Genomic DNA, 27180 nt, shown 5'->3' with positions numbered 1-27180 from the left:
AAACACATTTTCAAGAGCAGGACTCAGGCTTCATTTCTGCTTCAATTCAGTCAAATCGGGATTTTAAATTGTAATCGTTTAATTTACTAGCATTTATCATTCATGAAGGACAATTGTTTTCAATGATTCATAAGGTAATTAAAAATAAACATTGATACTTTAAATAATTCAAGTTATGCTAGTCGGTGACTAGACAAGAGTTGAAAGTAGTGAACTGTACCCAATACCATCACTGACCCCGTCACCAGTCTGTCTTCATACAGTTCATGCCTGAAATCAGCTTCAGGACGAAGTGACGTAGATATATTTGTGATGGATTCAAATATTTTAAAACATACGGTGTCCTTGGTTTAGTCTGCCTTATGGACACTGATTTCACTGCCGTTATTCAGTCATTTCTACACAGATATGTTCTCTGCTCAGGTCTGAGCACCACAAAAAACATCATATGATCTCACACATAATCTCAAAACTCGTTAATTTAGTTTTTACAGTAAATTAGTTTGAATATGTCCTATGATGTCATCAGAGGACACAGAATCCTTGTCTTGCGTTAATTAGATTCAGTGTCTTCCAATTACATCACTGGTGGCCATTTTTAAACGAATTAACTCCCAATTGTCAATGTAATTGAATCTGTGCAAAACTGTTTAGAGGTTTGGAATGTGTGTGACATTATGTGCAAATTAAATCATCATTGTTTTTCAGTGAAGTGCCCCTTTAATAAATACAGTGCTTCTTTGCTTGACAACAACATAGGCTTCATTTACACAAAACAGAATTTATATTTTTTAAACCCATGTGATCCAGACATGATGTTTTTCCTTGTTTAGCCTGCAACAAAAAAGACCAGATCTAGACCACATAGGGATGAACAGAATCAGATGTTTTCTGTTGCTCTGTGAACGCAGCCATGAGGTTTAAAAATCAGATGTTCTGTTCCTGTGTTTAGTCCAACCACAGTCTTCTGAACAGCTCTTACAGGCTTCTCCATAGAAGTAAGAGAAAGATCGCCCCCGTGTGGGCAGCAGAGGTTAGTGCAATCTGAACCAAGCGGGCTGGACGGAGAATAACACACGTCATTATCAGTCTCCTTTTAGTATGGGGGGCACATTTAGCCAAGCATCTCCCAGCATATCAGTACGTGTGTGTGTTGTGTGTTGGTGTGTGTGTGTGTGTGTGTGTGTGTGTGTGTGTGTAGGGCACTTGTGCCTGAAAACATTTGAATTTGAGGGGATCTTGCGGTAAGAAACTCTGTGTAGCATCAATTGACAGATCAAGTACCCCTTATTTGAGAGCAAGGACACAAATATGGCCAACTTCAAATGTTACTGGTTGGCCGGGGGAGGAAAGGGTGGGATCACAGGAGTTAATCATCCAATAAGCATGATTAGTAGCAGCGATTCCAGGGTGTCATAGGTCAGCGGCGAATCATCGCGGAGTGCAGAACGTTCAAGGTGCGGTAGGCATCCGGGAGAGGGTTGGGGTTACTCGCAATAGAGCCTCCAGGGTGTGCGTTTAATCTTCGCAGCCACTCCCTCCCGGGAGGTAAGGTTTGCAGCGTTTCTCCAGGGCGTTCGGGGTGCGCTTCATGTGGGATCTCTGCAGCCGTGGCGGTAGATCAGCCCTGGAAGGGCTGGGGTTCACTTGCAGATAGTCTCCAGTGCATCCAGGGTGCGTTTGATGTCGCGGATCTGCGCGGCCAGGGTGTGTATGGGCTGCATGGAGCGGTCCAGCTCCTCGCAGCGTGCCATCAGTGTGTACATTCCCTACAGAAGGGGAGCAGTGAGCGGAGGTTGAGAAACAAAGACTTTATTTCGTTATTTTAGAATAGCTTGTGTGTTTGAAACGGCATCATCTCTAGACCAGTGGTTCTCAAGCTTCCTTTGTGTCAATCAGAATCAGAATCGGAAAGGTAAGGAATTTGTTTAGGTCGTTTGGTGCAACATTAACAAAATTAACATTATCAGTGGGGGTCCCAAGTCTGGTTGAGGCCCACTGCAGAGGGGTAGAAGCTGTTCTTGCGTCGTGAGGTTTTGGCCCTGATGGACCGCAGCCTCCTGCCAGAGGGGAGAATCTGAAACAGATTGTGACCGGGGTGGTAGGGGTCGGCCACAATCTTACCTGCAGGCTTCAGGGTCCTGGAGAGATGGCAGATTGCCCCCTAAATTGATAAGTAAATAGGCCATGGGCCCCGATTTGACAAGACTTTGTATCAGGGACCCCCATCTTCTGAGAATCTATTTGTTGTTAGATATGATTTAGTCCAGAATTCCATAAGCGCCTCTACTCTACTGGGTAGGGAGATAACAGAGCGACACCTATGACCAGAGTAGTCGCTTGTATACATTCCCTCACTGGGGTAAAACATTTAGTGAATAGAACATTAGTCAAATAAAACTCCTGTTTCCTGTTTTGCTATGTAGACCCTTTCTAGATCACTCTCTGCCTCTTTTCTGTGGGGTTTTCTGTTCTTGCACTTGGATTCCAAAAAAGAAAACACACGCATGTCTCACCTTTATGCTCATATCCACGGATTCTCCCAAGCTGTCCACAGAGTCTCTGTAGGTCTGGATGTAGCCCACACTCAACGCCGTCATCTGGGGAGAGAAACAGACAGCATATATCTGAGTGTGTGTGTGGTGTGTCAGTCTGGATGTAGCCCACAAAGGGACTGTCATCTGGATACGAAAAACAACAGTGAAGGAAGGTGACAGAGAGGGGGGAGGGGGGAGAGAGAGAGACTGACTGTGTCTTGATGTGGCAGACACTGTCATCTATATTCACATCCAGAGAAATGGAATAGAACAGTGTGTGTGTGTGTGTGTATGTAGCCGACACTCTTATCTAAGGCTATGTGTCCACTAAAAGCCTTTTTTTCAAGGCGAACGCTTTGAAAAAGAAAAAAAAAAGCTCAGAGCGTTTTTCTGAGGCTCGCGCCAGCCGCGGCTCCGCCCCTTCCTCGATGAGTTACATTGATGAGCGCTCCTTTCCAAAAGTTGAACTAGTTTAAACTTTAGGCGCTGGGGCGCGCCTGTCGCTTCTCCAGCATAGAAATGAATGACAGAAAGGAGCTGACAACTCATAAAACGTCCCTGGTGGACACAAGCCCTAAAGGTGCTCCCATGGTCACGTGGACTGGACTCTGCAGAGGTCCGCTGGACTCTTTGAGCTTTCACTATCATTACACATGGGCAAAACAGAGTCCATTCTCTTCGGTTCAAATAACAAACTCAGCAAGACCGACGGCTTCTCAGTTACAGTGGGTGACAATATTGTCACAAGGAAAGACGAAATTACCTACCTGGGTTCCATCCTAGAGGCAAATCTTTCCTGTGACAAAATGGCATCCAATGTAATAAAAAAAGTCAACCAACGAACTAGATTCTTGTACCGGATCTCCTCTCTGGTAAACAAGAATACCCTGAAGACTCTGGCAGGAGCACTCATTCAAGGGTACTATGACTATGCGTGCACCTCATGGTACCAAAGCACCTCAAAGGCGCTTAAAACAAAATTACAAACATCACAAAACAAACTGGTCAGACTACTACTTGACCTGAACCCCAGAACCCACCTCACCCCTGCCCACTTTGACAACCTAGGATGGCTTAGAGTAGACGACAGAGTACAGCAACTTGCAATGGGCCTGGTCTACAAGATACACTATACGACCGGGGTGCCCATGTACATGTCAAAATACTTCCCAAAGGTCAGTGAATACCACAACCACTACACCAGAGGAAGCTCAACAAATCATGTTAAACCCAGATTCGGCTCAAACAAGGGACTAAACACGTTTCGCAATTATGCCACAACAATGTGGAACGCCCTACCCAAAGCTGTAAAGGAATGTGAATCCCTGCCCACATTCAAAACCGCTCTTAAAGAGCACCTACGGGAGGCTGCAATTCAAAACTGGCCACCGTAAATGCCCAAAACCCCCACCACCTCCTAATAGACATTCTCCTCCCCACCGCATGTATATATTCCCTCCCCGCCGTATGTATATTTCCCTCCCACCCACCCACCCACCCCCTCCTAATGTACAGTCCCCTCCCCATCATATGTATATACTCTGTCAGGATCTAGGGGTAACAGTACTGTATATTTGAATACCGCTTATGTCACAAATGTATCAGTACTAAATACCTATATGTCCCTATGCCATAAATGTCATGTATGTTGTGTATGTCATAAATGTCTATATGAATTGAAAATGGGGGACCCTGATGGAAACAAGACAAACGTCTTTCTCAGGTCTGCATCCCCTTAACAATTGTATGTATTGAGCCGTACTGTATTGTACCCATTCTGCAATCTGTTAAATAATTCCAATATTTCGATAATAAAACTGGCAGTTTTACACACTTCATTTAGAAAAGCCATTCTCTTTTGCGAGTGAAAAGGCGAGTGGTCAGAGTAAATGCAGATCGGCGGCACATTAAATGAAGGTCGATGTCAACGCCGATCAGCGTTTTGTGTGACACCAAGTGAGCGGACGTCCGCGCATTAGAAAATTGGACCTTCGCACTTGGAGTCCACTTTGGGTCTGCTTAGAGTCCGCTTAGAGTCCGCTTTGGGTCCGCGCGAGTCCGCTCCGTGTACGGTCCGCTCGACTATGGGAGCACCTTTAGAACTGTTATCTAAATATATTATACACACACAGAAACAAGTAATAGAGCAGTGTATGTATGTAGCCGACACTCTTATCTAAGAACTGTTATCTATATATACACACACAGAAACAAGTAATAGAGCAGTGTCTGTGTCTGTGTGTGTGTCTCCACGGACACATGTGCACATGTGTTCACAACCCACGTTCTGGATGGTTCCGTTGAGGCTGCGCATCATCATCTCCACGCTGTGGGCCACTTCCTGGGTGTGTCTCTGGAGGTCCAATAGGACGGTAGGGTCGATGGGCGGGATGTCTGCCGGTCGCCGTGACGACCCCCGGCTCCGGATGATGGGGCCCGAACAGTCAGCTGGATTGATGACAAGATGGAGAGAGAGACACACACAATAATGATTTACTAGATGTGACTTAAAAAAGAAATGTATAAAAGAATATTTACAAATTTTATTCACAAATAAAAAAAGATTTTTCTGTTTGTCTTGTGATACGGTTTCAACTTTTTCATGACCATAGAACTATAAACAGTTAACCATTTGTGTCCAGATTATTAAAAAAAATGTAAGCATTTGTGACTAGATATTGTAGGGGTACTTATTTCTTCTTAAAACGATATGGTGCAGCTTTAAATGTGTTGATGATGACACTTTAATAAACCCTTCCACCTACACACACATACACCTGACATAGTACACACAATCAGACCAGAGTGCATTTCATTTACACACACACACCACACACACACTAGAAAATCATTGCTCATCATCTGAGCCGTTCTTCCTGGCAGGTTGCAGGGCGTCTCTTATCTGGGTCTCAGGTTTGAACTCAGACTGTCGTCTGTGTCTCCTAATCTAATCTAGCAAGAGCCAGCAGGACGGAGGCAGGACAGGAGCATGATAAGACACTTTCAGGTTTCAAAACACAGGCTACACACATCCACCCTTCTCACTGATGCAGGGAAAGGAAATAGTATATTTTCAAAGTTTACTTAATCTAACCCTAACGTTAACCACTGACAAACATAACCTTTTTTTTTATCTATGAATTCGTTTTTTCCAAATTGGAGTCAGCCCTTTTCTCCCCAATTGGACAAGTCATCCACAATCAACTGGTCTTTAGTCTTAAAGCGGAACTATCTTACTATTTCTTTCACTATTTGGGCAATTTTACACAATTCCTGTGAGTCTATGGAACACACCTGCAAGGTATTTTTCTAAAAAAATCATTGTTTTGTATTTCTAATCAAGTACTGTAGAGCAGCAGTTTCTGCCCCTCAAGATTCCAAGCTGAACACTCGCAAGGCGCTTTGAGTGACAGTCACCCACTGCACTGGCAGATACCTTTTGGGGGAGAGAGAGAGAGATAGAGAGGAATTAATTTCGCCGTGGGGGGGGGGGGGGGGGGGGGGGGGGCATAATCCCACAAGACAATGCATTGATAACTTTCAAATGACAATATATACCCCGTGAATATTATTGCACGGATCGGAATACGCGTGGGAGCTTGCACTATGATATTTTGCAACAGGTTGACGTGATACAGCGAGTGCTGTTACTATGAGAGAGCGAGAGAACGAGCGAGAGAGAGAGAGGGAGATAGAGAGGGAGAGACAGATAGAGAGGGAGAGAGATAGAGAGGGAGAGAGAGAGAGAGGAGAGATCGCTCCGAGAGCACGCGTGTGCGTGTGTGTGAGCGGCTCGACTCGCGAAATGCAGGGGGAGAGACAGAGGAGAAATCGCTCCGAGACGAGTCACACCGTATGAGAGCCTCTCTCCCTCTGTCTGTCTGTATCTCCCTCTCTCCTTTGAGGAAGTGTCAGTGACAGGGAAACTGCTTCCGCATTATTCCCACTCGCTCCGTTGTTGAGCGAATTGTTGATTGTGGGCGGTGGCTACAACAACCACAGAGGGGGCTGAGATATGCAGATCAGCAGCACCTACTTACTGTACGTCAGGGAGCGAGTCAATTCTGAATGGCTTGGTTCAGTGGGGGAGGTTCTTGTCTGAGCTGAACTGAAGAAACGGGAGTAGCTAGAGATTTCACATCTAGTCAGTGTTGGTACAACCCCACATTGCTAGAAAACAATGCAAACCACTGGAAAAAGCCATTTATAAGATAGTTCCCCTTTAAAGCTGCAATTTCCTGACCACAAGAGGGCAGCAAGTCGGCAATGTAAACAAATGCCTCAAAACAAAAGCCTCATCATGTATAAACTACTAGTAACTGACTTACTGGCACAATCAAAAAACAAAGAGGCGTTTTTGTGAATGGATTACAAGATTTCAACTACAATACATACAACCTTTCCCTTGGGCATTTCCTGGTTGGTAGAATACTGGTTATAAATACTTCACCTACAAAACACAGTACAATATTGATTTATAAAAAGAAAATAATAATAATAATAATAATAATAATAATAATAATAATAATAATAATAATAATAATAATAATAATAATAATAATAATAATAATAATAATAATAATAATAATAATAATAATAATAAATAAAAAACGTTTTAAATGCATAGGTTTATAAAATAGGCAGAGCTAAAGCATGGGTCAGGTTGTCAACAAAGAAAATAAATGATGGAATAACAACAGACCGGCCACTGGCCACGCAGGGTTGATTGAGTAGGACACTATGACTCAATGAGACCTTCTGATAGCAGGGTTGATTGAGTAGGACACTATGACTCAATGAGACCTTCTGATGGCAGGTGGTCATAAGAAGTTTTGAAAATGTAAAAGAAAATGCTGAACATAGTTATCGCAGCCTTAAATGCATCTCCGATTTGTATTTGAAGTCAGAAATACACACACCGCTGTCCGCTTGTGACTCACAGTCGCTACAGTCCGGGCTGGGCTTGGAACTCATCTTGATCTTCTGTTCCAGGTTCTTGGTGATGAAGTGGGTCAGGTCTCCATCTTGACTGACTGTCCCCTCCAGCTCCAGAGCCGAGGAGATGGTCGCCCTGCGGCCCTCCGATTGGCCCCCCCTGCCCCCGCCCCTGGCTCCTGAACCACCTATTAGATATAAGCAAACGTGCTAAATACTGCTCAACCAGTTGGAAAAGTGTTGACACTAGATAGCTGCTGCAACATCTGATGACAAGTACTAGATATTAGCTAAATACTGAGCCACATTTTCAAAATCAGTAGACAAAAATGATTATGGAATATGGAAGGGTTGTAGGTGTGGGGGGGGGGGGGGGGGTAATCACGATTCACATGATAATCACGATTCGCTCTTCTACCGATTCAAAATCCATTCACAAATTCCCCAAATCGATTCATATTCTTGCAATAACGTTGAATATAATTTTCTGCTGATCTAAAAACTATAAAATGTTTAGATAGCTAAATCCTACAGATGGCAGTTGGCACTATATCGCCAGGCCTGTGCCGCCCAGGCTGCCGGAGGTGCAGTGGAGTATCCACAGCTAATTTAACTGGAGTATCCACAGCTAATTTAACTGGAGTTTCCACAGCTAATTTAACTGGAGTTTCCACAGCTAATTTAAATTGAGTTTCCACAGCTTAATTAACTGGAGTATCCACAGCTAATTTAACTGGAGTTTCCACAGCTAATTTAAATGGAGTTTCCACAGCTTAATTAACTGGAGTTTCCACAGCTTAATTAACTGGAGTTTCCACAGCTAATTTAACTGGAGTTTCCACAGCTTAATTAACTGGAGTATCCACAGCTAATTTAACTGGAGTTTCCACAGCTAATTTAACTGGAGTTTCCACAGCTTATTTAACTGGAGTTTCCACAGCTTATTTAACTGGAGTTTCCACAGCTTATTTAACTGGAGTATCCACAGCTAATTTAACTGAGTTTCCACAGCTAATTTAACTGGAGTTTCCACAGCTAATTTAACTGGAGTATCCACAGCTAATTTAACGGGAGTATCCACAGCTAATTTAACTGGAGTATCCACAGCTAATTTAACTAGAGTACACAGCTTATTTAACTAGAGTATCCACAGCTAATTTAACTGGAGTTTCCACAGCTAATTTAACTGGAGTATCCACAGCTAATTTAACTGGAGTACACAGCTTATTTAACTAGAGTATCCACAGCTAATTTAACTGAATAACCACAGCTAATTTAACTGAATAACCACAGTTTATTTAACTGGGTAACCACAGCTTATTTAACTGAATAACCAGTTTATTTAACTGAATAACCACAGCTTATTTAACTGGGTAACCACAGCTTATTTAACTGAATAACCACAGTTTATTTAACTGAATAACCACAGCTTATTTAACTGGAGTATCCACAGCTTATTCTCCATTTTGGAGAATTAGCTTATTTGTCATCTACCCTGGAGTTAGACAAGAAGATGCATACCTTTTTCTTCTCCGTGCATGCAGTAGGAGTAGGAAGATGTTGGGAACTAGGCTAACGGTGCACGTCTTCCTACTCCTACTGCATGCACAGAGAAGAAAAAAGGTATGTATCTTAACACTCCAACATTTTGGGAACCCTGGAGTTAGACAAGATGCAGCATACCTTTTTCTTCTCTGTGCATGCAGTAGGAGTAGGAAGACGTTGGGAACTAGGCTAATGGAGGAACCTACTTCCAGTGACTGACGCTAAGCTAGGCTAACGGTGCGTGTCTTCCTACTCCTACTGCATGCACAGAGAAAAAAAAAGGTATGTATCTTCTTGTCTAACTCAAGGGTAGATGACAAATAAGCTAATTTCCCAAAATGTTGGAGTTTTCCTTTAACTGGAGTTTAGACAGCTTATTTAACTGGATAACCACAGGTAGCAGGCCAGCGGTGGAGGAGAAACTAATACATCATTCAATGAGGAAGAAAAGCAGCTCAACTAAATGACGCCTGCCCACGTCTTCAATGAAGGCAAGTGTTCACACTCTGGATGTATCATCTCCCAGGGAAGGAGCTTGATAAGACTTGTGCACTATGCAAGCTTTGCAAAACGACTGAAGTATTTTGCGAGTAGCCTACTGCAAGCGTGGAGGACTCGCATCATACGCCATCTCCCAGAGAAGTGGAATATCAACCTCCAGTAGGCGAAACATTCTGTTGAACCAACCCACCCTGCACCACCTTTCTAAACCTCCAGCCAAAATAACAGCCCATAGCCTATTTCATTCCTAAAGACCTGCGCTGATAGTGAAGGTTTTCCATACATGATCCACACAACTGAGCCCAGGTATCTCATCCAGTCAGCTTTTTTTTTTTACTGAGAAAGCGGTGCTTCAACCAAGAGAAAAAAGGAAAAGGTCTTAAAAAACTAAAAACAAGTGTAGCTCTTACATGTGATGCGAGGACATGAGCAATTCAGGCATTTGTCACCTTCACTACTCACTGTGTTACAGATGACTGGCAGGTAGAGTTTCGTGTTTTACAAACTAGAGTGATGCATGAAAGCAGAATGTGAATGAAATGTTTCAGACTCATGTTGCACATGAAGGGCAACTAATGTTAGCGAGTTGGTAATATACCTGGTAATATACCTGGTAATATACGCCTGACCTTGAGCAGAAACAGTGCCCACAAGCTGAGGACCAATGTGGCCAGAACATGGAACAGTGCATTCCAGATGGTAGGCAAGGATTACATTTGCTTCTATGTAATTCTTTGAGACTTATTAAACGATCAATTGGGAAAAGTAACTCAAAACGGCAATCTAGAAACAAATCTATGTAGCCTATGTACTGTATATGAATCCAGAATCGATTATGAAAATAAATTTTGAATTGAATCTTGACCCCAAGAATCAAAATCAAATTAAAATCACGAGATTCCCAGATTCCCACCTAGGGTTGGGTATCGAAATTCAATACTTTTATCGATCGAATTGCTTCAATACTACCGAGCATCAAAAAATGCTGTGGTACCGAAATTTGGTATCAAATGACACTGTGTCCTTCGATGCCAGATTTCAATACTTAAGTAGTTAATCTCATCAGTGTCAGTCAGCCCAATACGCATGTTTGTTCCAAGATATAACATTTCTTTTGTTCAACCACAATACAAAATCATCCAAGATGTAACAAACAATTGGCTCACACAGCACACATAACTCAGCAAAGTATGGTATAGGGGGAAAAGTATTGTTTTGGTACCGGTATTGAATCCCAGGTAGGGCTGGGCGATTCTTGCTAAAATGTGAATCACGATTTTTCTCTCTAAGAATTGAGATCACGATTCTCACACTATTCTTATTTTTTCAATAAAATAATTTAAAAAGTAAAGTAAAAAGTAAAAGAAAATTAAATTTATATATATATTTTTTAATAAAAGAAAAATTGTCATAATTTAGAAATGAGATTGGATAGGTCTATGAACCGATTAATTGCCCAGCCCTAATCCCAGGTATCGGTATTGGCACTGATATCGAAAATGTTCATACCACAATACCCAGCCCTATTCACACCCATAGAATGTTAGAGTAGAGCTTGGCACACAGATAACGATGTGTGGATGTTATTTAGCGACTGTACACTCAGGGTTCCTACAGACACTGCACAATTAAATTCAAGGACTTTCAAGTACTCTTCTAAGCACTATTTTCCCTTTTAAAAGGGCATTTAAAAGGATACAATTCACTTGTAAATGCTGTTTTTTATTGAAAAGAAAATCTGATCCAATATTTATGGTTTAAAACCAATTTCCGACAATTGGATACACTTTAGATAAACATAAATTGGTGGTTGATTTGAATTCCAAGGACTTTTTAAGCACCTTGTTAAAATAATTAGCTGTTTTCAAGTAATTCCAGGCCTTGACTTTTTTTGACAAATCAAGCACTTTAAGGACCTTGTGCAAGGACCTTGTGCGAACCCTGTACACTGTACCTCCGCAGGCCTGGCTGATCTCATCCAGGCTCTTGCTGTCCTGCATGCCCCGGACGATGCGCTCCCTCTCGGGTACGTTGCGGACGCGGACCTGGGCCATGACGTGAGGGGGGCAGGGGCTGCTATCTGAAGCAGGAACCGGGAGAGGAGAGCGGGAGGTGGAGGCTTCGGGGGCCGAGGAGGAGTAGCGTGGCGGTGACGGCTGGGGGAGGAGGAGAAGAGGTGAGAGGGGAGAGTGTAACAGAGAGTAGAGAGATGAGTAAAGGACAAGATAGATGAGTAAAGGAGAGCAGAGTAGAGAGATGAGTAAAGGAGAGCAGAGTAGAAAGATGAGTAAAGGAGAGCAGAGTAGAGAGATGAGTAAAGGAGAGTAGAGTAAAATGATGAGTAAAGGAGAGTAGAGATGAGTAAAGGAGAGTAGAGAGATGAGTAGAGATGAGTAAAGGAGAGTAAATAGATGAGTAGAGATGAGTAAAGGAGAGGAGAGAGATGAGTAAAGGAGAGTAAATAGATTTGTAGAGATGAGTAAAGGAGAGGAGAGAGATGAGTAAAGGAGAGTAAATAGATGAGTAGAGAGATGAGTAAATGAGTAGAGAGATGAGTAAATGAGAGAAGAGAGATGAGTAGAGAGATGAGTAAATGAGAGAAGAGAGCAGAGTAGAAAGATGAGTAAAGGAGAGCAGAGTAGAGATGAGTAAAGGAGAGTAGAGTAAAAAGATGAGTAAAGGAGAGTAGAGATGAGTAAAGGAGAGTAGAGAGATGAGTAGAGATGAGTAGAGGAGAGTAAATAGATGAGTAGAGATGAGTAAAGGAGAGGAGAGAGATGAGTAAAGGAGAGTAAATAGATTAGTAGAGATGAGTAAAGGAGAGGAGAGAGATGAGTAAAGGAGAGTAAATAGATGAGTAGAGAGATGAGTAAATGAGTAGAGAGATGAGTAAATGAGAGAAGAGAGATGAGTAGAGAGATGAGTAAATGAGAGAAGAGAGCAGAGTAGAAAGATGAGTAAAGGAGAGCAGAGTAGAGAGATGAGTAAAGGAGAGTAGAGTAAAAAGATGAGTAAAGGAGAGTAGAGATGAGTAAAGGAGAGTAGAGAGATGAGTAGAGATGAGTAGAGATGAGTAAAGGAGAGTAAATAGATGAGTAGAGATGAGTAAAGGAGAGGAGAGAGATGAGTAAAGGAGAGTAAATAGATTAGTAGAGATGAGTAAAGGAGAGGAGAGTAAAAAGATGAGTAAAGGAGAGTAGAGATGAGTAAAGGAGAGTAGAGAGATGAGTAGAGATGAGTAAAGGAGAGTAAATAGATTAGTAGAGATGAGTAAAGGAGAGTAGAGTAAAAAGATGAGTAAAGGAGAGTAGAGATGAGTAAAGGAGAGTAGAGAGATGAGTAGAGATGAGTAAAGGAGAGTAAATAGATGAGTAGAGATGAGTAAAGGAGAGGAGAGAGATGAGTAAAGGAGAGTAAATAGATTAGTAGAGATGAGTAAAGGAGAGGAGAGAGATGAGTAAAGGAGAGTAAATAGATGAGTAGAGATGAGTAAAGGAGAGGAGAGATGAGTAAATGAGAGAAGAGAGATGAGTAGAGAGATGAGTAAATGAGAGAAGAGAGCAGAGTAGAAAGATTAGTAAAGGAGAGCAGAGTAGAGAGATGAGTAAAGGAGAGTAGAGTAGAAAGATGAGTAAAGGAGTAGAGATGAGTAAAGGAGAGTAGAGATGAGTAGAGATGAGTAAAGGAGAGTAAATAGATGAGTAGAGATGAGTAAAGGAGAGGAGAGATGAGTAAATGAGAGGAGAGAGATGAGTAGAGAGATGAGTAAATGAGTAGAGAGATGAGTAAATGAGAGGAGAGATGAGTAGAGATGAGTAAATGAGGAGAGAGATGAGTAAATGAGAGGAGAGAGATGAGTAGAGATGAGTAAATGAGGAGAAAGATGAGTAAATGAGTAGAGAGATGAGTAAACGAGAAGAGAGATGAGTAAAGGAGAGTAGAGAGATGAGTAAACGAGAAGAGAGGTGAGTAAAGGAGAGTAGAGAGGTGAGTAAATGATGAGTAAAGGAGAGTAGAGATGAGTAAACGAGAAGAGAGGTGAGTAAAGAAGAGTAGATGTGAGTAAATGAGTAAAGGAGTAGAGATGAGTAAACGAGAAGAGGTGAGTAAAGGAGAGTAGAGAGGTGAGTAAATGATGAGTAAAGGAGAGGAGAGAGGTGAGTAAATGATGAGTAAAGGAGAGGAGAGAGGTGAGTAAACGAGAAGAGGTGAGTAAAGGAGAGGAGAGAGGTGAGTAAACGAGAAGAGGTGAGTAAAGGAGAGGAGAGAGGTGAGTAAATGAGAAGAGAGGTGAGTAAAGGAGAGTAGAGAGGTGAGTAAACGAGAAGAGAGGTGAGTAAAGGAGAGGAGAGGTGAGTAAACGAGAAGAGAGGTGAGTAAAGGAGAGTAGAGAGGTGAGTAAAGGAGAGGAGAGGTGAGTAAAGGAGAGGAGAGAGGTGAGTAAACGAGAAGAGAGGTGAGTAAAGGAGAGGAGAGAGGTGAGTAAAGGAGAGGAGAGAGGTGAGTAAAGGAGAAGAGAGGTGAGTAAAGGAGAGAGAGGTGAGTAAATGAGAAGAGAGGTGAGTAAAGGAGAAGAGAGGTGAGTAAAGGAGAAGAGAGGTGAGTAAAGGAGAGGAGAGAGGTGAGTAAAGGAGAAGAGAGGTGAGTAAAGGAGAGGAGAGAGGTGAGTAAATGAGAAGAGAGGTGAGTAAAGGAGAGTAGAGAGGTGAGTAAATGAGAGAGAGGTGAGTAAAGGAGAGGAGAGAGGTGAGTAAATGAGAAGAGGTGAGTGAAGGAGAGGAGAGAGGTGAGTAAATGAGAAGAGGTGAGTAAAGGAGAGAGAGGTGAGTAAATGAGAAGAGAGGTGAGTAAAGGAGAGGAGAGAGGTGAGTAAATGAGAAGAGAGGTGAGTAAAGGAGAGGAGAGAGGTGAGTAAAGGAGAAGAGAGGTGAGTAAAGGAGGAGAGAGGTGAGTACATGAGAAGAGGTGAGTAGAGGAGAGGAGAGAGGTGAGTAAATGAGAAGAGAGGTGAGTAAAGGAGAGGAGAGAGGTGAGTAAAGGAGAGGGGAGAGGTGAGTAAATGAGAAGAGGTGAGTAAAGGAGAGGAGAGGAGAGAGGTGAGTAAATGAGAAGAGAGAGGTGAGTAAATGAGAAGAGGTGATAGGTACAGAGGTACAATAATTTCTATTATAATCGATTCTAACACTTTCAAATCGATGCAGTTGAATCGTCACATTAGAATCGATGCATTTTGATTAATTGATGCATCGTTACACCCCTACTACATACTGTAGTTTGTGCACTATTACACGCTAAACATCACCCCTTTCCAAAATAATCCAGTCTCTTTTCATAGATCGCGAGATATGACACGTTATATGCAATATGCCCAAATCGTTCGGGTTGCTCTCCTGAAACCCCAAATACTTCCAAATCAAAGGTATATACCTGGGGCTGACCTTCGAATATTTTTTTGGCATTCGAAGCTTCGGGCCGAGATTTGATTTGAATTCCAAGCTTCGAGATAAAAAAATTATAATTTAAAAAAATGAATTATGTTGTGGGACTTGTACAGCACTTTGTTCAACTTTGTTGTTTTTAAATGTGCTCTATAAATAAAGTGGATTGGATTGGATTAATTAATTAAATTAATAATGAGTCGGGAGCTGCACTGCCTGGGTGGCTGCTCTCCGTTACACAGCCAACAACATTACATTGCATAACTGTAACAGGCGCCTGGTGGTACTAAATCCAGATTTAACTCCATTGGAAAGAGGCCAACTGCCATTGGAAAGAGCCTCGAGGAGATTTGGCCTGATCCATAGACGTATGACTTGGTCATAACAAGGTAATTTATAGGCCTAATATTCTATATTCATATTTCAAATTGCATGTGGCAAAATTCTGTACTGTACTATCAACAAGGGTAAATCATCTCCTTTATTCATTTGCTTATTTTTACACTTGATCTAAAAAGGGTGCTGAAGTGGCAATTTTTCACGTCTGGTCAATGTTAGCATGGTATTATTCACCGTCAAAGATGAACAAAAGAAATAAATAAGATAATTTACTTTAATTTAATTTATATTCTCCTTTGGTTCATTACAATTTACTCAAGCATAGTAACAGACACAATATTTCTGACAGTGCGATACCACTGTCCCTAGTAGATACCAAGAACATGCAAATGGACTTGTAGAAGTGGAACAATCTTCCATTTACTTGGGTATACTTTTCTGAAATTATGAATTTTAAGAGGTTAAACTAATTTATTTTAAATTACATTTGTCCGTTCCGGTAATCACAATACCCAGTATCGCTGCATTCCTAATCAGAGTGTAGAACGTGCATGCAGTCCGCTCACCTCATATTCAGAACCCCCTGTTGCACGCTGCCTCTTTCGTTCCTTCTCCTCCTTTTCATCATCCTCTTCATCCTGTTTCTCTTTCTCTCCATCCTCCTCCATCTCTTCCTCCATCTCTCCGTCACCAGGCTCGCCCTCTACGGTCTCAGTCTCTGTCTCCATCTGCTGGGCGTCTGCACCAACGGGGGCTCCTCGCGTAGGACAGTCTTTTGATGGTGAGTCTGTGTGCTGTGGTGAGTCCCCTGGCAGAGCTGCGCCAGGGGGCTCGTCCATGTGAGGGAAATCCGAGAGCTCTGTGTCACTGTGGGGCGTGCCCGATTCTGTGTCTCCCGTGCATGTTGCGGGGTGGAGGTCAAGCGCGTGTGGAGTGTGTAACGTGGCCGCGCGTGTTTCGGTGTCAGAATTGGACATCGTCGTCATCATTGAATTATGGTCTGTCTCTGGATCTAAGCGACCCTCACCATCGCATACTCCTCTCTCCACATCCATGTGATTCTCAGTCTCTCCCAGGGAGCCATCCTCTGACCCCTGCCCTGGACAGGGCACTCTGCTCCCCCCACATTTCAGCGGGCCAGAGGGATGGGTGTGGGGCCCATTTTCGCTACGTATTTCCGCTGAGACAGGTGTGGCGATCCCATTGGCTGTTTCCGGCAACTCTGTGCCAATCAGAGGGGAGAGACTCATCCCTCCACCTGCTAGGGGAGGGACAGAGAATGTTGGGGTGTCAACATCATATTATATACCATTGGTTCTCAACGTGGGGTCCGGGCCTCGCAGGGGTCCCCAGCAAAATGGGGACTAATTCAATTTCACTAATAGTCTATTCATTAGACGTTAGCACAATATGTAAAAATGACAACTTTGATCATAATCATAAACAACGTCTCATCCAATGGGGGTCCACAGATTGTTACATAACAATTTGGGGGTCCTTGACGTGAAAAAATGTGAGGACCAATGGTCTAAAGTTTAACTAACTGTCCACAAAGGGTGTTCAAACTAAGGTGAGTTGAAATCATGACAACTCAGAACTGGAACAGGTCTGACCTCCCAGCAGAAAGGGAAATTAACAGGGGACAACATCATCCGACACAAGACCCTGACACAGACAGTGGAAATAGGCACTATGCCTATGTAAAGATCCCCTCAATTTTATATAACAATTTATCAATAAGTCTTGACAGACACAACCATTCCACCAGACATGCTTCTGCACGAGGTTTTACACTTCCAAAAGTGAGGTCGAATGCAATGAAGCGAACTGTCATGTTCCGTGGTATGCAGGAATGGAACTCTCTTCCCAGACATGTTAAGCAGGAGAATAGTAAATGCCGTTTCAAAATCGTGGTAAAACAACATTTTCAACCAAAGAAATTGACATTCCCTAATAGATAGTGTGTACGTAAATTAAAATGTATGTGTCTGATAAAGAGATAGGTATATATGGATGAAAAGGCATGTGTCTGATAGGGATATATTATTAAAATATTGTATAATTTTGTATTTTTATATTGTATTATGAATTTGATTAGGGTTTTTACTGTTGTTTTAATTGTCTGTATGACATGTAAATGTTGTGAGTGTATAAGGGTTTTTATTGTTGTTTTAATGGTCTGTATGTCATGTAAATGTTATGAGTGTATAAGGGTTTTTATTGTTGTTTTAATTGTCTGTATGACATGTAAATGTTGTGAGTGTATACGTCTGTAACTGTATTTTATGTGTTATGGACCCCAGGAAGAATAGCCCCAGCACTGCTGTGGCTAATGGGGATCCAAATAAACTTAAACTTAAACTTAAACTAGGCACTGTGCATGTGTTAAATAGGTACTATGTATATGTTAAATAGGCACTGCATGTATTAAATAGGCACTATGCATATAAATTGTGTAAAATAGGCACTATGCATGTGGTAAATATTCACTATGCGTGTGTTAAATAGGCACTATGCATGTACTATGCATATAAATTATGTGTTAAATAGGCACTATGCATGTGGTAAATATTCACTATGCGTGTGTTAAATAGGCACTATGCATGTGGTAAATATTCACTATGCGTGTTAAATAGGCACTATGCATGTGGTAAATATTCACCAGCGTGTGTTAAATAGGCACTGTGTGCATGTGTTAAATATTCACTGTGTGTGTGTTAAATAGGCACTGTGTGCATGTGTGAATGAATGAATGAATGAATGAATGAATGAATGAATGAATGAATGAATGAAAACTTTATTAACAGATTGCAGAATGGGTACAGTACAGTACAGCTCAATACATACAATTGTTAAGGGGATGCAGACCAGAGAAAGACTTTCGTCTTGTTTACATCAGGGTCCCCCATTTTCAATTCATCGTAACATATATGACATACATGATAGGGCTGGGCGATATAACGATAAATATCGCGATATATTTTAATAATCGATATCGAATATCGAAATTTAAAAAAAAATCGAAAAATTGTTTTTTTTTTTTTTTTTACCTGCAACAGGGCAGTTTTAAAACCAGAGACAGTGGACAGACTTGTCTTTCTTGCCTGCAACTTAAAGTAATGGCTTTGCTTGTCCAAATGACAATACTGACCAAATTCAGATTTCTTTTTCTCTTGTCCATTTATTTTGTTTGCTTTCTAATTTAAAATACATTTTGAAACCGTCTGTACACAGTAGGCTATGTGTGCTAGCAGAACTAGACTCCAGTCACGAGTCACAGTGCACTGATAACAAACTATCATTACACATGGGCAAAACAGAGTCTGTTACGAAGGATCAGATTAAACCGAATATATATATTTACTAATTGATATATATTGCATAATATTTGTATATCGTCTGATATCCCTTGTGTATTCTTTGTACATATACACGGAATATCCCTTTACCTAGTACAGACCATAATATTTCGTTCTCCTATTGGACAGCGGTCCCTTGTCCACCAAAAAAGCGCCAAAAGATCGAAAATAAACTAGCAGAGCCAGAACTGTTCAACTCCTCTGGAGCCACAGCCAGCAGAGAAGCCGGTTTACTTTAGCTTTTAAACCAGCTGCAGCCTGAGAACTGGAGTGTGAGGGGATGTAACACTAAATATGGCGGCAATGACAAAGAATAGCTGCAAAATAAACATACATATGTTGTTAAAAAAAAAAAAAAAAAAAAATATTTTTTTTATACTTATAACAATTCGATAATTATCGATATCGAGAAATAAAATAAAATTATCATATCGTTATCGCGATATGATTTTTTTCCATATCGCCCAGCCCTAATACATGACATACAGATAGACAGTACTGCTACATCTATACATTTATGACATACCAGATTTGCAATTACAGTACTGTTTGTGATACAAAAAGAGTCCAGAAAGAAAAGAGTATATACATTAGGCGTAGAAACTGTACATTGGATTGGGTAGGTGGGGACTGTACATTGGAGGTGGTTGGGTGGGTGGGGTTGGGTAGGAGTGGGGGGGGGGGGGGGGGGTTGGGTAGGAGTGGGGGGGGGGGGGGGGGGGGGTTGGGTAGGAGGGGTGGGTGGGGGACACTGTACAACTGTACAAACAACACTGTACATTGGATTATTGACAAGACCATACTTGGTAATTTACTGTACATTGGAGGGGGTTGTGTTCGGACATTTACAGGGGCCAGTTTCGAGTTGCAGTCTCCCTTAGGTGTTTTTTGAGAGTGTTTTTGAAAGTGGGTAGTGATTCACATTCCTTTACAGCTTTGGGTAGGGCGTTCCACATTGATGTGGCATAATTGCGAAACGTGTTTAGTCCCTTGTTTGAGCCGAATCTGGGTTTAACATGATTTGTGGAGCTCCCTCTGGTGTTGTGATCGTGGTATTCACTGACCTTTGGGAAGTATTTTGTCATGTACATGGGTACCTTGGTCGTGTAGTGTATCTTGTAGACCAGGCCCATTGCAAGTTGCTGTACTCTGTCGTCTACTCTAAGCCATCCTAGGTTGTCAAAGTGGGCAGGGGTGAGGTGGGTTCTAGGAGTAAGGTCAAGCAGTAGTCTGACCAGTTTGTTTTGAGATGTTTGTAATTTTGTTTTTAGCGCCTTTGAGGTGCTTTGGTACCATGAGGTGCAAGCATAGTCGTAGTACCCTTGAATGAGTGCTCCTGCTAGAGTCTTCAGGGTATTCTTGTTTACCAGTGAGGAGATCCGGTACAAGAATCGTGTTCGTTGGTTGACTTTTTTTATTACATTGGATGCCATTTTGTCACAGGAAAGATTTGCCTCTAGGATGGAACCCAGGTAGGTAATATCTTCTTTCCTTGTGACAGTATTGTCAGTGTCACCCACTGTAACTGAGAAGCCGTCGGTCTTGCTGAGTTTGTTATTTGAACCGAAGAGAATGGACTCTGTTTTGCCCATGTGTAATGATAGTTTGTTATCAGCGAGCCATATGCAGATTTTGCCTAGTTCTGAGCTGAGGGTTTTTTCAACCTGTAACTTGTTCTTGTCAGAGACCAGCAGGGCTGAGTCGTCCGCAACAGGAACAAGTTGCAGTCACAAGCTGACGACATGTCATTTGCATAAATTAGGAACAGTAGTGGACCTAGTATGCTTCCTTGTGGAACACCACAGTTTACTGTGAGGGGGGGGGGATAGGGTACCGTTTACCTCCACCATCTGCTCTCTCCCCTCCAGGTAGGATTGCATCCAGCTCACTGATAGACTATCAAAACCAATTGCTTTTAGCTTGTCAATCAGAATGGTGTGATTGACAGTGTCGAAGGCCTTTTGTAGGTCCAGCATGACCATGCCGCAGTATTTGCCCGCGTCCACCTCTTGTTTGATGTGGTCGTTTAAATAGAGAAGGCATGTGTCAGTGGAGTGGGATGTTCTGAAGCCAGATTGGAATTCGTAGATTAGATTTTTTTCCGCAAGGTATTTTTCGACCTGTTCGTATACAATTTTTTCCATGACTTTCGAGATGGAGGTAAGGATAGAAACAGGGCGGTAGTTGCCTGGGTCTAATTTACTGCCTTTTTTGTGCAGAGGGGTCACTCTCGCAATTTTGAAGTCCTTGGGGACGTGTCCCTGTTTTATGGAGAGGTTTATTATGCGTGTGATGACTGGGGTGATGGCTGCTGAGTCTCTGAGGAATTTGGAGGGGATGTTGTCATGGCCAGTGGCCTTGTTGGGTTGGAGGGCGCTCAGTTTTTTGAGTACCTCATCTGTTGTTACCATTTCCAGTTTGAAGTCGTCTTTGTGGACCCCTAGGTTCTTGTAGTATGCTACTATGTGTTCTACCCCATAATGCCCTGAGTGGGAGGGTAGTTTGTTTACCAGTGTTGTGGCTATGTTTGTGAAGAAACTATTTAAGTAATTGGCTACATTAGAGCTGCCGCGATTACCGCATTACCGCGGTATCGCTGTTACATCACGGCCACCGCAGAGTAGGCTGAATACCGCGTCACCGCTGTTTTTTATAATAATAATAATTTACCCTCCTCTCGTTGGGCTTGCGGCTCTGCAGATATACCCTACTCGTCTATCGAGGTTCCAAGCGACCCTATTGGGTACCAGAAAAGTCATGTGAAACATTGCAGACCACTGATTGGTCAGAAGAGAGACGCGTCACACGTTTTTACGTCCTGAATGTCAGTTCATCACAACAGCTAATAACGTTAGCTTTAACTCTCCGCCGGAGTGGACTATCATCGCTCTTCAGGAGTACTAAACGAGACATAATGATTTTACTGTCTGCAACGAATGTTATAATAAAAGCCCTTCGTTCTATACACTTGTCTGATTGAAAACTTTATTAACAGACCGCAGAATGGGACATCTCGGCACGCTCTGAGCAAAGAAAGGAACTGAGATATGAATAGAGTATTGCTTGCTATGGTCCGGTAAATACGCTGATGTTATTGAACGCATAACTATATAATGTCAATGCCACAAAACGAATGCCTTTATTATAAAGTAGTAACTTTATAGTAATAATAATAAGAAAGGGTCGGGGGGGTGCCCGCGACACCGAGTGAACTGCGCATCCGTGTTTCACTTTCAATAACTAATGCGTGCTTGCCGAATCCCAAACAATATTCATGCTGCAAAGTCATCCTCTAAAGATAGACATTTAGACTAGAGGCAGGCTATATGCTATAAAGAGTAGACTACTACTAAAAAAAAAAATGCATTCAAACTTTTTTTTTAATTTTTTGTGTGCGTGCGGTAAAAACCGCGGCGGTAGGAAATATTTTGCAAATTTGTGCGATAAGGAAATAATCAATACCGCGGCAGCTCTAGGCTACATCCAGCTTTACTGTGATGAGCGTGTTGTCCGTCTTTATGTTTATGTTTGAGAATCTGGTTTTAAGTTTTTTACTGCAGCCTAGTTGGTTATTGAGTAATTTCCAAAGTTCACGCGGTTTGTTTTTGTTTTCCTCGGTTTTGTCATTGATGAATTTTTTCTTTGCTGTTTTGATCATGGAGTTTACATCATTTCTTAGTCTGTTTCTTTCCAGTTTGAGTTCAGTCACGTGGGCTTGGAGTTCAATGCTCGTGCTTATGTTAAGCTTTGACTGACTTTTACGAAACTCAGAGCATTTTTTGTCTCTGGTTTTCATAGCGGTCAGTATTTCAGCGTGCATCCACGGCTCAGCGCGATTTTTTACCCTGGTGGTTCTTAGGGGGGCCATGTTGTTTAGTATCGTTGAAAATTTGGTTTTGAAGCCAAGCCATGTTTCTTCAACCAGTGTACCATTGAGCTCGTCTGACCAGTCCAGACTTTCCAGTTCAAGGTTAAAGGCCTCGCTAGAGTAGGTTTTTAGGTCTCTAGATGTGACTGTTTTGTGACAGCCAGCCTTTTGTTTTAGCTTTTTGCGCGTACAGAATATCATATAATGATCACTTAGTTAACCCGCATGCTATAACCCCTTTATTGGCGATCTTGGACTTGTCAGAGGTCAGGATGAGGTCAATGGTAGTCTGAGTTGACTCACACACACGTGTGGGTTGTGTGATTAGTTGGCTGAGGCCGTGCAGATCACAAAACCTATTGTAGGATTTGAAGACGGGTGCATCTTTTTGTTGCATATCCGTGTTCCAATCCCCAATAAGAATCATTTCTGTATCCTCAACTCCAGCTAAGCACGCATCCAACACGTCATAAAAGCCATTTTGGTCTGGCGGTCTGTAAATTGTGCCGACTAGAACAGATTTAGCCCTTTCAAATAGAATTTCTACAAAAACAGTTTCAACAGTGTGTTAAATATTCACTATGTGTGTGGTAAATAGGGCAATAGGCACTATGCATGTGGTAAATATTCACTATGTGTGTGGTAAATAGGCATGTGTTCTAGCTCCCAATCCAGCCTCAAGTGGCAACACTGTCCTGTTCTCATGCCAAATACGTTCTAGTCTCAAAGGTGTATTGGACGCAATACAAACAAGAAGATGATAGCTGTTGCCCTTTGTCTTTGAGCTAACTTCATCTTTATCATCCCCACTTGTAAAATTGCTATTGGGTGTTTACTACAACAGTTACACCGTCTCGCACAAGGGGTAATTGTCAATGAGGAGATGAGTTATTATGACTAAAACTATCACTTAAACAATCAACAATATAGTCATAAGTAACTCATCTCCGCATTGACGGATTACCCCCATTGTATGAGACGATGTATCCTACTAGCTCTAGCTTAGCTAGCTGTTACGGCTAACTTTAATACAAAAGCTAACACCGTTAACACATATCCTGCACCGGATAAAGTCTCCCAGTAAACAAGATCACGTTAGATAAAAACTGATCCATAGCTGCATTGCTAAAGTCAAAGAGCATGTGGCTACTGTTAGCTAACCGAGCTAGTTAGCCCTCTTAACGTCACGTTAATCCTACCTGCTCCTGGTATGGCTAGCAAACACAGAAGGGTGACGCATAACAAACCTGCAGTGGAAACAGCTGTGAGACGCGCGGCATGTGATACGACAGACTAACTTAACTGTATGCTTGTCAACGACAACAAGGAAGTTGATATACAGCTGTCATTAGCTGCTAGCTAGCTAGCTGTAAACAGACTAGTCGAGCAGGGTCCAGCTGCAGCGCCGGAGAATCCTCTCAAGGGGCAAGCCTGTGGCAGCCACGAACCTACTTTCTATAGAAGCAGCTCGGAGGTGCGCCGTTTTAAGTGAGCGTGTGTTATTGGATTGATTGATTCTTGATTGAACATTTTATTAATGTCCGCCTTGTTTCGAACTGGTTATGCTTAGGCCCTCTTTCGAAGTCGGTTATGCTTAGCTTAGAGTTTATCTTTAGAGCAGGGCGATATACCCAGGGCTGTACGCTAAGCTTTTTCACTAGGGGCACATAAAAAGGAAAAAGGAAAATGTAGGGGCACATAATCTTTTTTAGGGGCACTTTTTTAAAATAACAATTTTACCATTATATTGCAAAAAAATATGTTCCTCCTGCCTCATTACTGTGGTCCTTTTATTTAACATTTAAGTGCTTTTGTTTTCAGGTTTGTATCTTTTATAATGAACCAACTGAAGTATTACCACAGCTGCAAACATTTCTTCTTTCATTGATAACAGTGTATTAACAGTGTTCATTAGGGATGGGTTAGGATCGTTAGGATTTTATCGATACTACTACTCTTATCGATTCGATACTGCTTAACGGTTCGGTACTTTATCGATACTCTTATTGGTTCTTTGATTATTTTGCAAGCTTTTTTTTTTTTATTAAGCACATAATCGACATTGCTTTATTATTCTTTTATATAACTATATTACTACACATGGCTACTTTTTGATCAATTAATACAAGCAGTCAGATAAATTAACTATTTTGGGACTTTCTATTTTATTTAGAAAGTTCTTAAATCAGAATGTCCCACCCATGCAATACCCAGCTGTTAAACACGGTTCAATACTCCATTTTATTAGTAGAGATACTTTTAGAACAATAGCCTGATGATTATTTTCCATGAGTTGAGTGGATGCATGACCGGAGCTGTGTGTGTGTGTGTGTGTGTGAGAGAGAGTGCACACTTTGCGTAGTGGGCGTGTCAACAGTGTCAGCTGAACTTGCACCAAACAATGCGAAATAGTCAGGCATCCCAAAATTATTTCATAATACAAAGTTTCTGAATGGATATTTGGATTAAACCAAGTTGTATGCAGTGATGACCGGTCTTTACCCGCGGAACACAAGTTACTTACTTACAGCACCTCTCAAGTACCCGTATGTGTGAGTGTCAGTCGCGCAAGTGTATAAGTAACAGCCCCGCTCCTTGGGCAGACGGAGAGACAGAGGGAGGAGAGATATAGAAAACGGCCAACAAGATTAGTTCGCAATGTTTAAATTCCTCGAAAAAAACGAGTGAAATACGAATGAAAGGGTTGAAATCAGTACTAGCAAGGGTGCCCCCAAATATTTTTTTCTACTAGCACAGGCAATTTTAGGGGCAATATGCTACGCCCTCGTAGCACTGTACAGCCCTGATACCACCAGCCCTGATTCCAAACTCTAAGCATAACCGACTTCGAAAGAGGGCAACTTCTGGCGGCTAAGTGGCGCAGTGGGTAAAGCGCTCGCCACTAACGCAGGATATGCTGGGTTCGAGCCCAGCTCTCTGCGTTGCTTCCGGCTTGGCCGTTCATGGTCGTTCATACTAATACAATTGGCAGTATTAGGGGGTGGGAAAGCCGGTGGGTGGGGATCGGACGTTGTGGACAGCGACTCCTACAGGTCGGTTGGTGCGCCTGTACAGCAGAATCAGGAAGCAACGGGGCAGCATGAGCCTCTCATGCGTTACTCCTCGCCGCTGAGAGATCGCGCTGTACAGGTGAAAAGATGCGACAGCTGCCTCCTCGTGTACCGGAGGGGACGCGTGAATATTTTAGGCAACCAACTTGCATCTAGCCACGCCCCCGCGGCGACGCGGCAGAGCAGAGCGGCAGCTCCGCTCTGCCGCGGCAGCATTATGCAGCCGTAATTCCCCCTCTTTTAACATCGACGACTAGCTCAACTGGTTCGCCGCCTTGCTGTGGATCCTGCGGTGCGTTGGTGACAAGTTCGATTCCCTTCAATTTTTTTTTTTTTAACGTGCATTCTTTCGCCAGTTAATTTTAGGCATTGTTTCGGAGTTGGTTAAGGTTAGGCATTGTTTCGGAGTTGGTTAAGGTTAGAAGGGTTAAGTTTAGGCGCTGTTTCGGAGTTGGTTATGGTTAGAGTTTGTCTTAGAGCATGGCAATATTCTTTCGGAGTTGGTTAAGGTTAAGTTTAGGCATTGTTTCGGAGTTGGTTAAGGTTAGGGTTAAGGTTAGGCATTGTTTCGGAGTTGGTTAAGGTTAGAAGGGTTAAGTTTAGGCGCTGTTTCGGAGTTGGTTATGGTTAGAGTTTGTCGCAGAGAATGGCAATAGAATGCAGCCTATTTCCGCACTGCAGCTCTCTCGCGCTGCCGCGGTCACATGGGCGTAGTGGCCAATCAGAGAAACGCTGAAGACAAGTTGGTTGCCTAAAATATTCACGCGGAGGGGACACGTGATGCAAGGCTTGGTCCACATTGCAGCCGACCAGTGGGAGGCATGGTCTAACAACGTTCGAGACAGGGGAGAATTGGATAATACGAAAATTGGGATGGGAGAAAAATAGAAAATGGGGAGAAAAAGTAGATAAAAAAAATAAAGAAAGAGAGCGACTTCGAAAGAGGGCCTAAGCATAACCAGTTCGAAACAAGGCGGACATTAATAAAATGTTCAATCAATCCAATAACACACGCTCACTGTTAAAACGGCGCACCTCCGAGCTGCTTCTATAGAAAGTAGGTTCGTGGCTGCCACAGGCTTGCCCAGTGAGAGGATTCCCCGGCGCTGCAGCTGGACCCTATTGGAGCAGTCAGGCGGACGAGTTGTTGTCGACCGACGTTAGCACCGCAGCTAGGCCTCAGAATCTAAATGCTTTTACAGTTCGCTTGTTATTTTGTGACAGTGTGAGCTACACAGCAGAGGATACGTGAATACTAACGGATACTATTTTAAATGACTGCCCGAGTAATAATAACGTTGCAACAGTGAGACGGTTTAAAGCGTAGTATAACAAAGAAAACACTCACCAGTGTAGTTTATATCCTGCAAATGTAGGCAACAACCGAGTTCGATCTCAAAATCCCTCCCCGGAAACTGCAGTGCAGATGCGATAGTTCCGGCCGGCAAAATAATACATAATAATTATTTATCAGGGAATTAATATGAAAAGTGCATTGTAGGTTGAATGATGAATGAATGGACTATCATTACACATTGGCAAAACAGAGTCCATTCTCTTCGGTTCAAATAACAAACTCAGCAAGAC

The 27180-nt window shown here is 42.4% G+C and overlaps 1 protein-coding gene across 3 annotated transcripts; it reads right to left on the bottom strand.

Annotated features, from left to right (window-relative positions):
- On the bottom strand, positions 1 to 26948 carry borcs6 (BLOC-1 related complex subunit 6). Of its 3 annotated transcripts, none has more exons than XM_084332939.1 (7): positions 26942 to 26948; positions 15862 to 16556; positions 11473 to 11674; positions 7457 to 7660; positions 4822 to 4985; positions 2517 to 2600; positions 1 to 1769 (listed from the first exon to the last, which is right to left on the bottom strand). In XM_084332939.1, exons 2-7 carry the CDS (start codon positions 16543 to 16545, stop codon positions 1644 to 1646), a joined length of 1464 nt encoding a protein of 487 aa, XP_084189065.1. In that variant the 5' UTR covers positions 16546 to 16556; positions 26942 to 26948; the 3' UTR covers positions 1 to 1643. The 3 variants fall into 3 exon arrangements, with proteins under 3 accessions (XP_084189065.1, XP_084189066.1, XP_084189067.1); XM_084332940.1 differs by having other exon boundaries at positions 7478 to 7660; XM_084332941.1 differs by lacking the exon at positions 7457 to 7660.
- Between the last annotated feature and the right edge of the window lie 232 nt (positions 26949 to 27180).

The sequence above is a fragment of the Notolepis coatsorum genome (genome assembly GCF_963971535.1).
Source record: "Notolepis coatsorum genome assembly, chromosome: 17".
NCBI lineage: Eukaryota > Metazoa > Chordata > Actinopteri > Aulopiformes > Paralepididae > Notolepis > Notolepis coatsorum.
This window is presented reverse-complemented; position numbering and strand designations above follow the sequence as displayed.